Here is an 18,446-nt window from a genome sequence, read left to right as displayed (position 1 = left end):
CGATGCAAGCGATGGGGTGTTGATGACGGCCCTGCGTCGTATGAGCGAGCTTCGAGCGGCAAGCGTCGAGCGTCGAGCTTCAATGGATTCGGTGAGCAACAAAAGCTACCGCGTGGCCATGTTCCACAGCAATGGGAGAAGGCGAGGATGCAGTGTCGTGGAGGGAGTTTTGCGGTGTCGGATACACCGGGGGGAGGGGAGTGGAGGGGAGGTTCAATTGATACGAGGTCTAGGCAGTCGTCATGGGTTGGTCAGCACTTGCGCTGTGCCGCCAGGAGGCTCGAGGACCGCACGCCCTCCCCAGCGACCAAACGTCCATACGTACCTGGGGTAGATGGCGCTACAGCAACTCAATTTGCTACCTGAGGAGCATTCATACGGTTGTGTTGTGCAATGGCAAGGGAAGACGGTGGAGAGTGGTCCAGTGTCCCGTGTTCCATGTTCCAGCACTGACGTTGAGCCACAGGCGTTGAACCATACACGCCCAAACGAGGCTTAGCGTTGCTTCGCCTTGGGACTGATCGGCACGACAAACTGCTGTATGCATTGGCATCACACCTTTGTCAGTACCCAAAGGGCCAGAGTGGATGCCTCTATGTTGTATCCTCGTCTTCTTCTCGCTTGTCTTCCATATCTTGGGGTCTCGTCTTGGGGTCTCGTCTTGGGGTCTCGTCTTGGGGTCTCGTCTTGGGTCTCGTCTTCTCATGCCAGCCCGCCCCCGCAGAATCCCTCGTCTCATATCCACAGCATCATGACCGTCTTGCGCTCGGTCCCTTGGGCGGGTCTCGAACGAGCAGCCTCACCTTGCCATCCCCAATCTCGACGCCCTGACTCAGAATGTCGACCTCCTCCTTGCTGCTGCTCTCGGATGGGCTCGCCGCGCCCGACCTGGCGAGGCTCTTGTCGTAGCTCGTCGCGTCGATGCCCAGGATCCCGCCCATGTTGTTCCGGTCCCCCGGCACCGAGAACTCCCGGTATGCGTACCGCCACTCGTTGAGGAAGTTGCGGATCGCCTTGCCCACCTTGTCCTTGCCGCTCTTGCTGTGGTGGCCCGTCCCCGTGATCGCGTATATGGGACGCCCCTCCTTGCTGTTCTCCGCCAGCACCCGCTCCAGGTACTCGACCGCCTCCTCGGGGTGCAGCCCGTGCAGGTCGACGTACATCTCGGCACTCGTCGAGTTGGCCCTGTTGCGCTCTTCGTACAGCTCCCGCGCCGCCTCGCGATGCGCTTTCCGCATGAGGTCGTTCTCGCTTTGGCCCCGCAGGCTCAGCGCCTTGGCGGCCCGCGCGTCGTTCCGGTTCCATGCCTGCGCAGCGCTGTCGTCATGGTCAGTCATGGCTCTTGTGCTGCTCAACCTTCGCCCAAAGGAAAAAAAAAAGGAAAAAAGGGGGAAAAAGGAAAGAGACAGTGAGGGGGACAGGAAATACCTCTGCAGGAATTTGTTCCTGAGGCCGCCGTGCTTGATAGCCTCCTGGCGCGCCTTCAGGTAGAGCTTGTTGGCCCGCTCGCCCGTCTCCAGCCAGGGGATATGCTTCGGGCTCTGGATCGCCTGTGCCGCCAGGCTGTTCTCCCCGTTGCGGATATTGGTCGAGCTGCCGTTGCGCCCAATCTTCTTCGGGTCCTGCCGCAACACCGCCGGCGCCGGCGAGGGCGACATTTTGACAATTTCCGCCAGTGAACTAGGCGCCACAAAGTTGTCCTTGTGGTTGTGCCCGCCCCTTTTGCCGTGGTGCTTCTTCGGCTGCTTGGCCGCGGCCGAGCCAAGGGACGGGAAGGCGTCGGCATCATCGAGGGAGGGCGCAATGACGACCGCCTCGCGGGGTTGCTGCTGCCGGCTGCCGGGACGAGACCGAGACCTGGGGCTCTCCCCTGCGTGGAACGGCTTGAGACCCGGGGGCGGCGTGATGCCGACGAATGGGTAGCCGCCGTTGGTCTGGCCGGCGCCGTGTTCGGGTGTCCCCGGCTGGAGCAGCGGGAACGAGTTGTAGTCTGATACTTGTATGGTGGCCTGCTTAGTAGGAGGCGTGCTGGCGCCGTCGAGCGCGAGCTTGTTCATGAGATAGGCCGGATCGTGTGAGAAGATGCACGTGTCTCCTGCGAGGCAGTTGCCCATGACCCAGTACCTGTGAAAGCATGGTTAGTCTTGACGGTGACAGGTGAAGACCCAGGAGGCCACTCGTACTTGCACAGATGATTGCTGAGGTCGTGGCTGAACCGGCAATCGGACCGCAGGCACTGGCCTGTGGACATGTAGAACTTGCAAATGACGCCCGACCTTTGCTGGCCGGCCGGCGTTGCGGGCCGCGCCTCGGTGGCCATGGACTTGCCAATGACGATGGACTTGGTCTCCTCGGCCTGCAGGCTCGGGAAGGAGCCGTCTTGCGCCTGGCTCTCCATAATGGCCACGATGGCGGCACTCAGGTCATAGCCGTGCACGGCAAGAGCCGCCTCGATCTCGTCATCCGTCCGCGACTGTCCCAGTATGGAGCGCAGCATATCGTAGGGCGACATGTCATTCTGCTGCGACGAGAGGGACGAGAACTCGGGGGCCGCGGCGTTGAGGCCGCTTGACGTGCCGACGGACGATGTGACGCTGACGGCATCGTCGGCGACGAGCCACTCGACATTTTCCGTCTGGTAGTCGCCGAACGTCTCGGCAGAAGGGGTCGGGTCATTGGCAAACTCGTAGGCGTTGAGGTTGGGACTGTGGGGTATGGCGGGCGTGGCGAAAGCGAGCCTCGGCGAGGGTCTCGGCGAGGAGAAGGGCGAGACGGCGGACGGCTTGTTGCGGCCAAAGCCGGAGGGGACGAAGCCCGGGGGCGCGAGGGGGCTGACGCCGAGACGGGGCGAGCTCGACAGCGGGGTGCTGCTGTTCTGGCGCCAGGAGGCGGGCGAGGGCCGTCGGAGGATGGTCTGTCGGATGGGAGGCGGTGAGGCGGCGCTGGAGCCTCCGTCGCGATATCGCCACAAGGCGTCGAGTATGGCGTGCTCGAGGGCCGAGTCTCTCAGGTTGGTCTCCTTGGCGAGGAGGTCCTCGAGCCGGTCGGTCTTGTCCTCGTCCTCTAGGGTGGCATCTTGCAGGATGGGGAGACAGATCTCGTAGTGTTCGTCGGAGACCATGGTGGGCGGGAGGGGGGCGGGGACGCGTCGGGGAGGGGCCTATGCAGAGGATCGCAGCCACCGCTCGGAGAGGTTGGAAGGAAGAGGGTCGGAGCAATGGGATTTCGAGGCCGAGAGAATGGCGATATGAGAATGACAGGCAGGGAAGGGGGGAGAGCGAGTAGGCGTGCTGTTGTTGATCCAGCAGTAGCTCCGATTCGAAGTGGGGACAGGACGTTGCGTATCTCTCTCGGGTTCAGGTGGGTAGGTAGTACTGTAGGTAAGGGGGGGGGGTCCCGACATGCAGCCTGTAGAGGGTTGCAGGTGACGGGAGGTGGTGCTTGGGGAAAAGGAAAGGCTATGGTTCGAGAAGCAGTGTTAGCAAGAGCAGCAGCATGGACAAGACATCCTACGTCAGCTCCTGCAGCGTGTGGAAACCTATGAGCCGTACATTGCCGGAGGGGCGCGTCGTGTTCGCGGTGCGTTGGTGTTTGTGTTTGGGGACAGAAGAGAGCAGCAGCAAGTGTGAGTGGAAAGGGTGAGTGCGTGTGGATGGAGTGGTGAGCAGACAAAGGTAAATGAATGGTGGGTGCACGTAGCAGCAGCAGCAACAGCAGCAACAGCAGAGCAGCATGGACAGACGGTTGGGCCTGGGGCGACAGCGGGAAGGGAGGGGAGGCTAGTGGGAAGCTCTCACCTTGGATGAAATGAGGGGACTGGACCACCTGAGTGGGGACCTCAGACGGTCGATATAGGTATAGGTACCTAGCTTGGGGAGCGAACTATTTGTCGAGGCTCAGGCTCTGAGAGGAGGCATGGGCGGGCACCATCAACGATGCAGTGGATGTCAGGGTTTGCCTTCAGTCGGTCGGAGATTGAAGAGAACTGATGGAGATTTGATGCAAAGAGCGTCGAGTCTGAGATGGGTCGGCGAGTGAGAATGCACAATTTGGATGCGACCTGTCACATGAGGTGGCCGGCCAGGTGGGTGGAAGCCCGTCCGCTCCGTCTGTTCCATTGTCTTGTCGGCTTCTTCCCTTCACCAACTGAGGTGCGACTGGACTGGACACCGTGACGTGACGAGCTTCGTCGTGGGTGGTGGGCGCATGGCCTGGTTGGCTGGGGGCTTGTGCATTGAAGCGGCGAGGCAGGGGTTGCCGCGAGGCCGTGTCGCAGAAGAGCTGAGGCAGGGGACAGGCCGCCAAGCGTTCCAGGTACCTAAGCTGACTGAGTTCGAGATGGAGGGCGCTTGCCTGTGTCTCCGAATCAAAATTTTATGCTTCGTGGTATCCGAACAGATACCTTCTGGTCACATACCTAGCTAGGTATCTTAAGGTACCTTAAGGTAGGTACCTAGATTGGCATGCATCGTCTCTCCAGGGACGTCTCTACGTAAGGTATGTCCCTGATGGTGCCTGTGCCCTGGTAGGAAGACGGTGGGCTGCTCCCCACATGAGCTACCCGCCTAAGGTTGAGGTACCTGAGGGTAGTACACGCCCTAGCGGTAGCTTCCAGCCTCAGAGCGTCCCGCTGGGGTTATGATGTTGAACGCATGCCAAAGCAGTGTGAACACGAATGGAGCTGCAGTCCGATGCTCACGCACGAGGCCAGTAGAGGTGCATTTTGTTTTATTTTAACATTTTATTTTAGGCTATCGGAAACGATTTGTCTGTAGAAATGCTTGCAAGCTGAGCCATGTTCACCCACAAATGATACAATCCTCTTGACGCTCTCTGTCCGCTCGCTCTCGTTGTTGCTCGACCACAGAGCAACAGCGATCTCCTGCACCGGCCGGCCCGCCACCTCGGTGGTCCCCCAATAATATCTCCAGCGAATAACTTGCTGCCATATCTTCTCACATCTTGTTGGCCTTGCCTCTCCATCCTGTCCTCGTCTTCGTTTTGCAATACAGAGATAGCAATCCATCGTGGGCAGAGACTACAAGGCTCAGAGCTCTGGGCTTCCCTCGTGGTCAAAACAATGCCCAGCCTGCGAGACATTGACTACCTGCGATTCGCGCACATTGTGTCATACACTCCAGCAGACAGGCCTTGCACAGAGAGGTACACCTGCATATCTGCCTTGCTATCTAGACCATCATGCATTCGAGCCGACGGTGAAAGTCTATGACCAGTGTCAAGCCACAAGGTCTTTGTATACTGCGAGGCTGATGACGCTCGACTCGGTTGGGTTTACATTTGAGAAGTCTCCCGGAGCGGTGTGTTGATGTGAGGTCAAGTCTTGACACACTGACCTCGCTGGTGGCGTTGCCCAGAAGTAGGCCTCCGTCGGGGATGTTAGTGAAAAGCATCGTGCGGACTCTCAGATGTCCGACTCCATGCCTGCAGTGTGCTCATCGTCTCAGTAAGAAAAGCGTAGGTATGATCATATCCAGCAAACCACAGACATGGTCTCGGAGAAGTATGATCATGACTCTGTATCCCAACATCAGCATAGAGTATGGTAGTTGCGAATGCCGACAGCCTTGTCATGTTGATGAGAGAAGCTTCCTAATGCTTCATGCCAAGCCATCTGTGTCCCAAAGCTCAGTTTAGGCTGTCTTTTTGTCTAATCTCTGCCAAAACCAAATCGCCTGGTCGTTCAGAGTACGCCCACAATGTGTCTCGATGGCCGTTGGCTAGTGACCAAAACCTCATACGACAATCGCATGTCTAGATGCGCCATGAACGACCAAAAGCGGCCGCCGAAAATGCATCCATTCAGGGTATCTCGTCATCGTCATCGCCGCCGAACCCGAAGCTGAACCCTCCACCCTCAGCTTCCGCCGGCCCTGCACCGACTGCCTCCTCCCATTTCCGTTTTTTATGCACCGCCTTACTGTCCAAGATGCGCAACGCCTCCTCGAGTGCCTCGGGGTATGTTGCCTGCAGCCGCTCCACAAACAGCCCGTAGGGGTCCTTCACATCGCGCTCGAAACCAGTCACCTGGTCAGCCTTGTCTCGGAGAAACGATAACGCTTCGGAGAGGTGGTGGAGCGAAGGCGACTTGGGTACAAAGTTCTGAGTCAGCGCAATACCGCTCTCCAGGTTGACCACGAGATGCCACCATCCGCTGGGGACGTGCAGGATCTCCCCCGCATGGCAGACGCCCTCGATACACTCAGGCAGCTGCCGTGCCTCGTCATGGAACGTCTCCAGCCACTCGGCTATGCTGATGGGGCTCGTCACCTCGCTCGCGTCCCTGGAAACGAACACGCCGGGCACCGACACGGAGGGCGGGAACATGATCCAGTATTTGGAGCCCTGCAGAACTGCGTTCCAGGCGCTCGTTGCGTTGGGGTCTTTGTGGAAGGTTGAGCCGCTGCGCTCGGGGCCAATGATCAGCCATCGGTGCGCTGGCCGCTCGTCTCCAAGAAGCTCAAAGAGATCTGGACCGAAGCACTCTGGCTTCCAATACGCTGCGCCCTCTTCACGACCCACTTTGATGTGCATCTTCTCAGCGAACTTCTTGTCGAAAAGATAGAGAGGGCTTTCGTCAGTTGTGTTTTGCATGTAGTCGTGATATGTCGAGAAAGGCCAGTCTACAGCCTCGGCACGAAACTCCACGTCACCGTATTGCTTCAAAATCGTCTCAATGGTCCAGGTCTGGAAGACCGGCCAATCCTGAATGCATTTCGTCAACACAAAGGGCTTTTCAGTCCATGAGGCTGCGAACTCATCATATGACAAATTGCCAAGCTTGATGATTTGGTTACCACGGGGGATCTTGGTGGCAAACCTGGACAAGTCCAGATGGCTGCAGACAAATGGCCTGTGAAGGACATCCGAGAAAATATTGCTGCAGTCAATCTTGGATTCCTGGTCAACTGCCAGCCCGAGCAGTGTTGCCCTCCAAGAGCCCTGCCATTTCCCGCCAAACCGACCTGTCGTATGGTGCCTGGGAACAGTTAGTTTTAGTCTTTGCAATCCTGTAGGTCCCCGGCCACACAACACCGCGACTGTGACTCAGTCATACAGGATGACTGAGTGCCGTGTTTGGCCTCATCCCGGGCACCGGCAGCCTTGTGTTGGAAGAGGAAGAAGACTCACTCAAGGAAAAGGGGCTTCCACAACTCAGCAGACGAACAAAAGGCGTAAAGGAATCGGCATGTATAGCCTAACCGCCTCAGTGAATGCTGGTCAAGATATTCCAGAAACAACATGAGTGTCTCGTCGGAGAATGACCGAAAAGCGCCGGCAGAAGGGCGTGCCTTCGGACCTTCATGGAGAAATTGGTTGCCGAGAGGCTTCACTCCTAAAGGGTGGGTGGGAAGGCTTGAGATTGACTCATGCGTCGTCGGTGTCATAGCATCTTCTGTGTGCGCATGCTCACGTTTGGCCTCACTGACGTGAGACGTGCCATTATTAGCCGCAAGGCCGTTCGGCCGAGAGATGTCGTTGGCCGTCATGTGTATAAAGCGATCAGTGCGTGTGGTGGAGGGGCAGCCTGGTTGGGGCCCTGGTCTGGAGGTAGACGTGGGGGACTCGGCAGAAAGCTAAGACACTGTACAAAGGAGGGAGGGAAAAAAAAAAAGAAAGGATCAGGGCTTGACCACCATGTGACCCCAGGATGACTCGCTGGTCAGAGTTTCGCCTCACGGTCAAGTGTTCGAAGTCTCAAGAGAATGTTGACCGAGGCCAAAATAGTAGGGAAAAATCCATCTTTGGGACTCCCCTCCACTGACAGGCATCTGCTGGCTGAACTAGGATGTCGCCGCTGTGTTGAATGGGCTGATGACAGTCAAGTGAGGTGGGGGCAGGGGCAGGCTGTGAGGTCAGTGCTGCGTCGGAAGACAGGCGTGGCACGGCTCAACATCGCTTAAAACCGTGGGATCGCCCCTGCCCCTCCTCTTTCTCCTATCGCTGGCCAACCACGTGACTGGCAAGAAAAAAAAATTAACGACTCTTCTCTTTCTCCCGTGCCGCCACACCACGACCACCCAGATCACTTATCCACCTCAACACCAACAACTTGACATTCCCCCCTGCTCTTTGATTTCTATCAAGAGCACTTAGACGAGTCTCAGATTAAATATCTAGACTCTCTTTGACGATTTTCCACGGTATACTCTACGAGTCTCCCGTGTGATTACGACAAGCCGCATTTGCCCGCCGACCAACAATCGCAACACCAAACCGCAATCATGGCTGACTCTCAGGGACTGGAGGAGATCAACGAGGGTGAGTGATCGCGACAACCTCTTTTCCGCCCTTGCAGCTACGCTGGACTGTGTCGCATCGCATCGCGCTCGTCGCATGGGACCGCGACGCAAGGCGACGCACCGCCCACCCACCTGCTGCTACCCCTCAGCGACCCGTTGCTGACCAGCCTTACTACAGCGACCATCGAGTCCAACTGGACCGAGGTTTGCGAGTCGTTCGACGACATGGAGCTGAAGTCTGAGCTTCTCCGTGGTGTCTACGCCTACGTAAGTTTTCTTCACCCCGTCGCTTCGTCGGCGAAATTCCATCCTCCCACAATATGTCGCATACTGATAGGCGGTGTCCAGGGTTTCGAGCGTCCCTCCGCCATCCAGGCCCGTGCCATCATGCCCGTTGTCAAGGGTATGTAAAGCCACCGACTTGAATCCCTACTCCCCCCTTCACCTCCCACTCACACAATGCGCAGGTAACGATGTCATTGCCCAGGCCCAGTCCGGTACTGGCAAGACCGCCACCTTCTCCATCTCTGTCCTGCAGAAGATCGACCCCGCCGTCAAGCAGTGCCAGGCCCTTATCCTTGCTCCCACCCGTGAGCTGGCCCAGCAGATCCAGAAGGTCGTCATCGCCATCGGTGACTTCATGAACATTGAGTGCCACGCCTGCATCGGCGGCACCTCTGTCCGCGACGACATGAAGGCCCTCCAGGACGGCCCTCAGGTCGTCGTCGGTACCCCCGGCCGTGTCCACGACATGATCCAGCGTCGTTTCCTCAAGACCGACAGCATGAAGATGTTCGTTCTCGACGAGGCCGACGAGATGCTTTCGGTACGTTCCACCCTTTTCCCTCTCTGAATTCCCTTATGTCGTCTAACACGTCTTGCCAGCGCGGTTTCACCGAGCAAATCTACGACATCTTCCAGCTCCTTCCCCAGAGCACCCAGGTCGTCCTTCTCTCCGCCACCATGCCCCAGGACGTCCTCGAGGTCACCACCAAGTTCATGCGCGACCCCATCCGTATTCTCGTCAAGAAGGACGAGCTTACCCTTGAGGGTATCAAGCAGTTCTACATTGCCGTCGAGAAGGAGGAGTGGAAGCTCGACACCCTCTCCGATCTGTACGAGACTGTCACCATCACTCAGGCCGTCATCTTCTGCAACACCCGCCGCAAGGTCGACTGGCTCACCGACAAGCTCACTGCCCGTGACTTCACCGTCTCCGCCATGCACGGTGACATGGACCAGGGTCAGCGTGACCTGATTATGAAGGAGTTCCGTTCCGGTTCTTCCCGTGTCCTGATCGCCACCGATCTTCTGGCTCGTGGCATCGACGTCCAGCAGGTCTCGCTGGTCATCAACTACGACCTTCCCGCCAACCGCGAGAACTACATCCACCGTATCGGTCGTGGTGGCCGTTTCGGCCGTAAGGGCGTTGCGATCAACTTTGTTACCGCCGAGGATGTTCGCATGATGCGTGAGATTGAGCAGTTCTACAGCACCCAGATTGAGGAGATGCCCATGAACGTCGCCGACCTCATCTAAGCGTCACACACACACATACACCACGCGTTTTGGGTCTTGGGACTAGGGCACACTCGGAGATCCACCCTATCACGGACGGACCTTGCATTTGGGTGGCGTGCTTCCCAGGACCGTCGAAGAAGGTCCTGTCCAGTCGTTGTTGTTTGTCGATAGATCGGTCGACGCTGCTTAGAGACGTCGCCTGGGGCGCGGCTGGCCGGTTGCCGCGCGGCCAGCTGCGCCCTGGCTCATCAGTGGCGATCACAAAAAGTGGCTTCATTGCGGGCGAAGAAGGCTCATGGGTCTCTCCGGCACCTTAATGCTTCTGAAGGTGCGGACGGGAGCCATCGGAGAATAATGGGGCAGGTTCACGTCTCGATTTCTCTTTCGGTCTCTCGGTCTGTAGTTAGGGGGGGCAAATCATGAATCAGTTTCCTAATTACCAATGCTACACGATAGTGATGATATGATGTGTCGTGCACCAGGCACGGCGTGACTAGTGTGTATAGTCGGATGGCAGCTTGTACGGGCATGCGAAGCGTACTTGGTACCTAGGCAGGTAGGTTGTGGGCCAAAGAGAGGGTTGGAAGCAGTGAGGGGCAGATGGAAATATTGTTCGATGTACAGCGCCCTAACGTACCCCGCCATTACCCCGCGGCGTCGAGGCACCCCCCACTGAACAAGCCCTGAACAGGCATGTGTCCAAATGGCAGGGCACCTGTAGGTAATACCTAATTCGCCAGCCGTCGTGTCCCAACACGCGCCGAGCGTATGACACGATATAGAACCTTCCGCTGTTGTGTTCATTGGCACACAGTGGTTACGGATTTGGCTATGGAAAGTAATGTTTTGATTCCTCTTTTTTTTTTTTCTAACTATATTGATGGCTTAAATGAGCCTGCGCTCACTAGATAAACGACCACTATATCCAGTGAAATATGATGCTCACTTAAGCTGTGCCAAATTCGCCTCCAAGACTTCCGGAGGGGGGAGCACATCAGGTCCGAATGAAATAGGCAATAACTTGGTGTTTCGTCAGCCCAATGCTTGATGCACACCTAACACCTAACACCTAATAACAGCACCACAGGTCACTGGAAAAGGGGGGGGGGGGCAACTCACCTCCTCCAGTGTCAAGACAACATAGTCGCCCTTGACGTTGAACATAAAGATTGGCGTCTCGACTGTGCAGAATTCACGGATGCTGCCCTTGTCAGTTCCATGAGACCACAACCAATAACAATGCCACGCAAATCGAGCAACGGGAGCCAATACAGAGGAGCGACTCACAACTGTCGGCACGCACCACAGGGGCTGACGGTGGGCTCAATGTCAGCAGCGACGCCGACGGCGCTGAAGCCGCGGATGCCCTCCTGGACGGCCTTGGCAAAGGCGACCCTCTCGGCGCAGGTGCCGACGCCGTAGGAAGCGTTCTCAACATTGGCGCCGTCTGTGAACTGGCCGGCGTTGGAGAGGATGGTGGCGCCGACGCGGAACTTGCTGTAGGGGCAGTACGCCGTGCTCTTAGCAGCGACGGACCTATCGTGCAGCGTCTGCACCTGGTCCTCGGTGAGGCCGTACTTGGAGGCGACCTCGGCGAGGTGGGACTCGTCTTGAATAGAGTACGTCTTGTAGCTAGGCATCTTTCTTCTTTTCTTCTCCTTTCCTTGGTTGAAGATGCGAATATAAAGTGGGAGTGAAAGAGGGAGGAGAGGGAGAGGCGGACGGGAGGCTTGAGATATCAAGTCTTGTGACAAAAAACACACTGGGCGTACGGGCGCTGGGACGAACGAGCGCAAGGGCCCAGAGGGCTTAGATAGAGCCTTGGAGTTAGAGGGCACAGCTGATAGGAGTGGCCCGGACTCCACCGAAACGCCGCTGCCTTCCCCTTCTGTACCTCGCTGTTTGCGCCAAGTCTTGCAGCCCCATCAACCCAATTTCTTCAAATATCATCACGGATTCGCGCAACCGGCATCGTTGTCATCAGGAAGAGTACCTCTTTTTTATGGCTAGCTGTCACCGTGCTTCCGCGATCGACCGTACGCATAGGCACCCGAAGAAACGGCAAGAAACATGTTGCCTAGCTCGATGCAAACTCCCACCATCCGTCTTTGCCAGAGATGCGAAGGTTGTCATCCTCCAACACCTACCCAGGGCCTCAAATGGGAATCGTCAGAGGGTTCATGACACTACATGGAAAAGTCAGTTCTCATCAAACTCTCCATGCCAGTTATAGATGCCACTCACGATGCACCGCCGTCAACGATGAGGTTGGCACCATTAACGTACGACGAGAAGCCCGAGGCCAGGAAGCCCGCGACTCTCGCGACCTCCTCGGGGTTCCCCGCCCGCTCCAAGCCGACGGTCGCCTCCGACGCTTCCTTGGTCTGCAAGCTCGCCGGAGGGAACTGCGCATTCATCCCCTTGACGTCGGTCTTTATGTGTGCGTATGAACCATTAGCAGAATGCTCCCTCGCTTGGGACACCAACGAGACGAAAAAAAAAAGGAATAAACGCAGGACTCACCCCGTGCAGGTTGACCCCGACGTCAATTTGACCCGGCGAAATGCAGTTCACCCTGACGCCCGTGCCCTTGAGCACAGCGACGCCGGCCCTCACGACGCCCAGCGCCGCGTGCGACGCCATGGTGTACGCCGGGCCCCAGCACCCGCCATACGTCCCCGCGACGCTGCCCACGACGATGACGCTGCCGTACGAATGCGTCTTGGGTGCCGCGTTCGGGTACGCCTGCTTCTCCGTCAGCTTGCCCATGGCCGGCGGCGCGTACTTGAGTGCGTAAAAGGGTGCCATGGAGTGTGCCTCGAAGCACCGCTGCAGGTCCTGCGGCGTCGTCTCCGGGATGGCGGCCGGGCCTAGCAGGCCCGAGGACGACACCCACACGTCGAGCCGGCCGAACGCCGCGAGGATTTCGTCGATGAGCGTCAGCGTGTCCTCTTCCTTGGCAATGTGGAACGGGTACGGGATGATCTTGGTGTTGGGCGCGTGCTGCGTCAGCTTGCTGAGCAAGGGTGCGTAGCTCTCGTCGCTGGCCGAATGGTCACAGGCTGCCGTACTTCTTCGTCAGTCACACACATACAAAATCGCTGCCTCTTTGTTTTCCGAGGGAGAAGCAACGCCATCAGGCCCAGGAATAGTTGCGTACCGTAAATTGAGGCGGCTCCGTGAGCTGTGAAGCATGGTCAGTCGCCAGGTCAGCACTGTGAGGACAGGATCTTAGATGTAGCACACGTACTCGCCAACTCCTCGATGATGGCCTGTCCCACCGGCTGTGAAGCACCCGTCACGACGCAGACAAAGCCGTACTGGATCCTTCTGTCAGTGAGTGGCCCCTGCCGGACTCCGTGGCATTCACGACGTCACTCACAAGCTTGCCGTCCGCGCGGTACGGGCTAAAGTCACTCGTCGTGTCCATGGCGATGAGCTCTGCACCGCGTCTGTTTGCTGATGTGTTTGTGACCTCGAACTTGACTGAATTCTCTTCAACTTCCAATTCACAGTCACAAAGAAGGAGAAGAAAAGAACGATATGCCAAACATGCTAAACCCCCCTCGATGGCCTGATAGTCGAACGGGCTCGAAGCCTGCTTATTACCCGCCACCTGACTGGCCAGGCCGCTCTCAGCAGTCTGTCGAGGAATGGTGCTTCTCCGAGGGCGCGGGGCTGCCGCAAACACCCCGCCCACGCTGCATGATTGACATTGATAATAGATAAGCTCGGCCGCCACGCGCGCCAGCGCCCGCAGCGCCGTGCTAACTGATACGTAGTCACAACAAGTGCTGAAGTTAAAGAGTCTTCCAGTCGGCGCACGCGGCACACATCTGCAGCGGCGTGGGTCTTGGGACTGCATTTGAGAACGGAAGAAAATGAACGCTTCAATTACTATTCATCATGTAGAGGAGGCGGGCCGCCTGTATGTTCAAACACTATTCATCTCTTACTGACGTAGGTGGGCGAATCCCAAAGTCGGCTCAAAGTCCGTCTCATCCTTGGCGCCAAAGTCCCAAACTGTGTAGAAGTTCCTCAGGAACGGCGTGCCGATGAGCGTGAAGCCCTCGGCGCCGCTGTCCTCGAAAGGCGGCCAGCATGCGTCAGGCGCCGCCGGGAAGCCGGGCTTGCGGAGGTCCTCGCCCGAGGCCGTTAGCACAATGGGCTCCGAGACGCCGGGTGGGCTGAACTCGAATGAGATGGACCACGACGAGTTGAACTCGGAGCACTTGAGCACACGCTTGCCGTCGAGGAGATCCGTGTAGTTGAGGCCCATGGTCTCATACACGGCGAGGACCTTGTCGGTGGGCAGCGAGGACTTACCAGCGCCCGTGTCGAAGACGACGTTGGTGAGGCCAAGGTCCGTCGTGCTGACGCCACCATTGACCGAGTCGAGGCCCTTGAACGAGACGCCCTTGATAGTGGACCGCCAGACATCGTAGCGTCCATCCGGGCCCTTGACGATCGGAATCTTCGTGAGCTCCGCCTTCGAGTACTCAGACTCCTTGGAGGAGCCGATCGTCAGCAGGCCAGGCTTATCGGCGGCGTCATTATCGCCAAGGTAAATGCCAAATCGGGGCTCATCGAGGTCGGGCATCAGCATGGTCAGCACGTTGTTGGCGTCTCCCACAATAATACTGTCAAAAGCAAGGCCCATGAAGCCGTCGGTAGGCATGTTGTTCCAGTCGGAATAGTAGATGCTGAGGAAGGGCTGGCGCCAGGTGTGGTTGTTGACCATAAACTTGTCATTCACGACATCACCGGCAACGTAGCCGCCCAAGTAGCCGATGTCGGCGGTCCTGTTTAGGGGGTAGCCTGTGCAGGACGCCGTCACATTGTATCCAACACGTTGATACCTGGCCGTTGTTAGTGTCTCGTGCGTCCACCTTCGGAACGAGCACCACCTACGGTGTGTTGTTGTGGCACCATTCAGCGCAGCCCTTGTCGACAACCCATGTGGTGGAGCTGCCAGTGTCGGGGTGAAGACGGTACGTCTTGGAGGGCTTTCCGATCTCGACGTCGACGCTGGACTGGGGTCTGGATTAGCAGAGTGTTCCCAGAGCCAGACTACTCGCATTGGCCTTGTTTGGCAGGCTTGAATGGGGGGACTTACATAGCTGTTGTAGTAAGTGATTGGCAAGTCCACAGAGACGGCGGAAGTCAGCTGAGGGATCGCGGCGGCGGCCACTGCCAGGAGCATAGACGGAGGTGCCATTTTTCAGAAGGTGGTTGTGATGATATGAGTCCGGCGTCAAGAAGGAGATGAACGAGTTGTTGTCAGAGCCATGGGGGGACTTCCATAGATTTTATGAGCACATTCAAGTTTTGACCCTGGTGGATCATTTCGTATTCCAAGCATCGTGATGATATCTATTCCAGGCTCCTGACTCCCAAGTCAGTGGGCTGAGTGGGGTCGTCTCCCTAGGTCAGGGGTCTATAGCTTCGGTATTGGCGATCTGGGCCGGACTTGGCACGAATACGAGCTTTCGACAATATAGTCTTCATGCCCAAGACACGGGCAAACAAGACCAGCCTCCGCCTTTTGGCGACTATGGCGATGCCGGTACCCTTGTAACTCTCTTTGCACTACAATTGGTCGCACAGCAAATTATTGCACAGCACTTGCACAGCAAATTGTTGCACAGCAAATTATTCAGCGGAAAAGGGGAGAAAGTGGCAGGCAAATTTGCATGGCAGAATGTCATTGTAGTCTTGGCTTGGCTTCGTTCTATTTGGAGACCTTGACGGGGCCTACCTGTCATGTTCATCGGAAACGCCGTGACTATACCTGGCGGCCGCGCAGGTGACGGGATTTTGCCAGTACGAGCTTGGATACCATCCGGAGGGACCTTCGCCTCTTTCGCCTCGTCGACTTAGCTAGGTATAAGTAGTAGCAACGGCTGCCCCTCGACGAAGCCTACGTTACGACCAGATCGAGAGATCAGCTAGGTGCCGCGCCGGAAGATATTGGCGGGTGCTGATTGAAGGAAGGAGCTTTTATTGTGAGGGGCTTGCGTGGGATCAATCCGACGTTCCGAATAGGACGATGCCGAAAATGATCTAGCTCCTGGATCAGAATCGTTGCGACCGTTCTGATTGCAAGGAGAGAATCATGAATCTTCCTATGTTCCTATGCCACAAATATCCTGAGGGGAACTGCAGAGCCTTGTTGGGCAAAGCCTCACGTAATCAGACGGAGAGAGGCAAGAGGCAGGCATGATCGGATGGAAGGGTGCACAGACGTGAAAGGCACCGCCACAGTGGCGCGTCCGATCGAAAGTCTTCCACACTCTTCCATGACCAGCCCAAGCTTCCCGCTTTCCAGCAAGGCAGCGAGTGAGAGACCCGCAAACTCCCTTTATTTTGAAAACCCAGAGTCTAGGCGTTTACGTATTCCGCCTCGTGCTTTTCCAGAGTCTTCTTTCTTGAGTCGTCAGAAATCTTTTGATGCACTTGCGATCATAAGACATCATATCCCACTCCTCCCTCCTGCGCGCCTGCAACCCCATCCAACTCGACAGACGAAATTCGCAGAACAAGCCCTCGATCCATCGCGCAGTTTACAGCCGGTTCTTTACAGTCAGTACTCTCCGCACCTGTGCCCCTGTCACTTCCCTCCCCAGCCTAGCCGAACAATACCTTCGCCCGAGATCAAACCATAGCCGGCTTCATGACTGTCGCCTCGACTCTACGACATTCTTAAACCCCATCAACTGGCGCTGCCAGCGACTCTTCACGACTTCTCAAGACTTGCGACTAACGGGAATTTCCCTGCTGTAGACCCCTCCATCCCACCCCTCCGACTGCCCCAGTCAATCTCCGGATTCCCCGCCAACCCTCTCCGATAAGCACCCTTTAGCCCCGCGACAAGATGGTTAAAGAAACCAAGTACTACGATGTTCTCGGCGTATGTGTTCCTCTATCGTTTACAACACGGCATCGAAAAGAAGAAAAAGAAAAAAAAGGACTTACATAAGTATAGGTTGCGCCTACCGCCACTGAGCAAGAGCTCAAGAAGGCTTACAAGACGGGCGCCTTGAAGTATCACCCTGGTATGTGCCTCCCATCGCCTTGCCATCACGTCAGGCCGCAACTAACAGATGTCACCTTCAGATAAGAACGCACACAACCCTGCTGCCGAGGACAAGTTCAAGGAAATCTCACACGCCTACGAAATTCTCTCCGACTCCCAGAAGCGCAGCATCTACGACCAGTACGGCGAGGCCGGTCTCGAGGGAGGTGCCGGCGGCGGCGGCATGGCCGCTGAGGACCTGTTCGCTCAGTTCTTCGGCGGCGGTGGCGGTGGCCTCGGCGGCATGTTTGGCGGTGGCATGCAGAACCGTGGCCCTCCTAAGGCCCGCACCATCCACCACACTCACAAGGTCTCGCTCGAGGACATCTACCGCGGCAAGATCTCCAAGCTCGCCCTCCAGCGCTCCATCATCTGCCCCAAGTGCGAAGGCCGCGGCGGCAAGGAGGGCGCCGTCAAGCGTTGCGCCGGCTGTGACGGCCACGGTATGAAGACCATGATGCGCCAGATGGGTCCCATGATCCAGCGATTCCAGACTGTCTGCCCCGACTGCAGTGGCGAGGGAGAGACCATCAACGCGAAGGACCGTTGCAAGCACTGCAGCGGTAAGAAGACTGTCGTCGACCGCAAGGTTCTCCACGTTCACGTCGATCGCGGTGTTAGGAGCGGCAAGAAGGTTGAGTTCCGTGGCGAGGGTGACCAGGCGCCTGGCATTCAGGCTGGCGATGTCGTCTTCGAGATCGAGCAGAAGCCCCACGCGCGCTTCACTCGCAAGGAGGACGATCTACTGTATAAGGCTGAGATCGAGCTTGTGACAGCTCTGGCTGGTGGCACCATCTTCGTCGAGCACCTCGACGACAGGTGGCTGAGCATCGACATTCTGCCTGGCGAGGCTATTTGCCCTGGTATGTTTCCCCTCTAGATCTTTCCGCAAGAGCTTTTCGCTGACTGGGTGTGATTACAGATGCTGTCAAGATGGTCCGCGGCCAGGGTATGCCCTCTGAGAGGCACCACGACCACGGCAACATGTACATCCAGTTCAGCGTCAAGTTCCCCGAGAAGAACTGGATGCAGGATGAGGCTTCATTCGAGGCCCTTCGCAAGCTGCTTCCCGCACCCAGCCTCCAGACTGTCCCGCCTCCCGATGGCATGACCGAGCCCGCAGATCTTGAGGACATTGAGACGCAATCCCAGGCTCGCGTCTTTGGCGGCGGCGCTGGCGGCGGTTCCATGGAGGAGGATGACGAGGACGGCCACCCCCACGGTGAGCGCGTCCAGTGCGCTTCTCAGTAAACTGTGTCGTTTTCCCAGGCGATTTTTTTACAAGAGAGAGAGGGGGGACGTCTTCGGCTCGCGAGGACACACGACAGTGAGCGCAGCTTGTCTGCGAGACGACCTGCACGCTGCGGGCGATGTTGCATGATACCTTGATCGCGGAGCGTTGGGGAACGGGGTAGAGAAGCTGCGACGATTGCATTGCATGAACAGGGTTCAGGACGTGCCCAGGCGATACCGATGCGGCTTGGAAGGCCCTGAAATTTCTTGTGCGCTTTCGCGCGTATACTTAGGAGACGGGGCAGCAATCCGCGAGAGGCTTGCGGTGTTGTCCCGTCTTGTGTCGCCGGGCGCGC

The 18,446-nt window shown here is 57.3% G+C and overlaps 6 protein-coding genes across 6 annotated transcripts; 2 read left to right on the top strand and 4 right to left on the bottom strand.

Moving 5' to 3' along the window:
- Positions 1–749: 749 nt before the first annotated feature.
- D7B24_000476 (uncharacterized protein) lies at positions 750–3,121 on the bottom strand (the record flags this gene model as incomplete). Its single annotated transcript, XM_028634732.1, has 3 exons — positions 750–1,317; positions 1,429–2,124; positions 2,184–3,121. 3 exons carry the CDS (start codon positions 3,119–3,121, stop codon positions 750–752), a joined length of 2,202 nt encoding a protein of 733 aa, XP_028492581.1.
- A 2,699-nt stretch (positions 3,122–5,820) lies between these two features.
- Positions 5,821–6,612, bottom strand: D7B24_000475 (uncharacterized protein; the record flags this gene model as incomplete). Its single annotated transcript, XM_028634731.1, has 1 exon — positions 5,821–6,612. The coding sequence occupies one exon, from the start codon at positions 6,610–6,612 to the stop codon at positions 5,821–5,823; it is 792 nt and encodes a 263-aa protein (XP_028492580.1).
- A 1,631-nt stretch (positions 6,613–8,243) lies between these two features.
- On the top strand, positions 8,244–9,800 carry TIF1 (translation initiation factor eIF4A; the record flags this gene model as incomplete). Its single annotated transcript, XM_028634730.1, has 5 exons — positions 8,244–8,280; positions 8,440–8,528; positions 8,610–8,664; positions 8,729–9,087; positions 9,147–9,800. 5 exons carry the CDS (start codon positions 8,244–8,246, stop codon positions 9,798–9,800), a joined length of 1,194 nt encoding a protein of 397 aa, XP_028492579.1.
- A 924-nt stretch (positions 9,801–10,724) lies between these two features.
- D7B24_000473 (uncharacterized protein) lies at positions 10,725–11,422 on the bottom strand (the record flags this gene model as incomplete). Its single annotated transcript, XM_028634729.1, has 3 exons — positions 10,725–10,802; positions 10,902–10,983; positions 11,070–11,422. The coding sequence occupies 3 exons, from the start codon at positions 11,420–11,422 to the stop codon at positions 10,725–10,727; spliced, it is 513 nt and encodes a 170-aa protein (XP_028492578.1).
- Positions 11,423–11,937: 515 nt separating this feature from the next.
- Positions 11,938–15,000, bottom strand: D7B24_000472 (uncharacterized protein; the record flags this gene model as incomplete). The annotated part of the gene is made up of 9 exons (XM_028634728.1): positions 11,938–11,968; positions 12,027–12,214; positions 12,306–12,844; positions 12,943–12,966; positions 13,033–13,102; positions 13,165–13,283; positions 13,743–14,641; positions 14,694–14,815; positions 14,899–15,000. The coding sequence occupies 9 exons, from the start codon at positions 14,998–15,000 to the stop codon at positions 11,938–11,940; spliced, it is 2,094 nt and encodes a 697-aa protein (XP_028492577.1).
- A 1,656-nt stretch (positions 15,001–16,656) lies between these two features.
- YDJ1 (Type I HSP40 co-chaperone) lies at positions 16,657–18,108 on the top strand (the record flags this gene model as incomplete). Its single annotated transcript, XM_028634727.1, has 4 exons — positions 16,657–16,692; positions 16,768–16,837; positions 16,899–17,720; positions 17,780–18,108. 4 exons carry the CDS (start codon positions 16,657–16,659, stop codon positions 18,106–18,108), a joined length of 1,257 nt encoding a protein of 418 aa, XP_028492576.1.
- Positions 18,109–18,446: the final 338 nt, after the last annotated feature.

Source organism: Verticillium nonalfalfae, assembly GCF_003724135.2.
Source record: "Verticillium nonalfalfae strain VnAa140/NRRL 66861 chromosome Unknown scaffold_105, whole genome shotgun sequence".
Lineage (NCBI taxonomy): Eukaryota > Fungi > Ascomycota > Sordariomycetes > Glomerellales > Plectosphaerellaceae > Verticillium > Verticillium nonalfalfae.
Note: the sequence above shows the minus strand (reverse complement) of the source record. Positions and strands in the feature narration are given on the sequence as shown.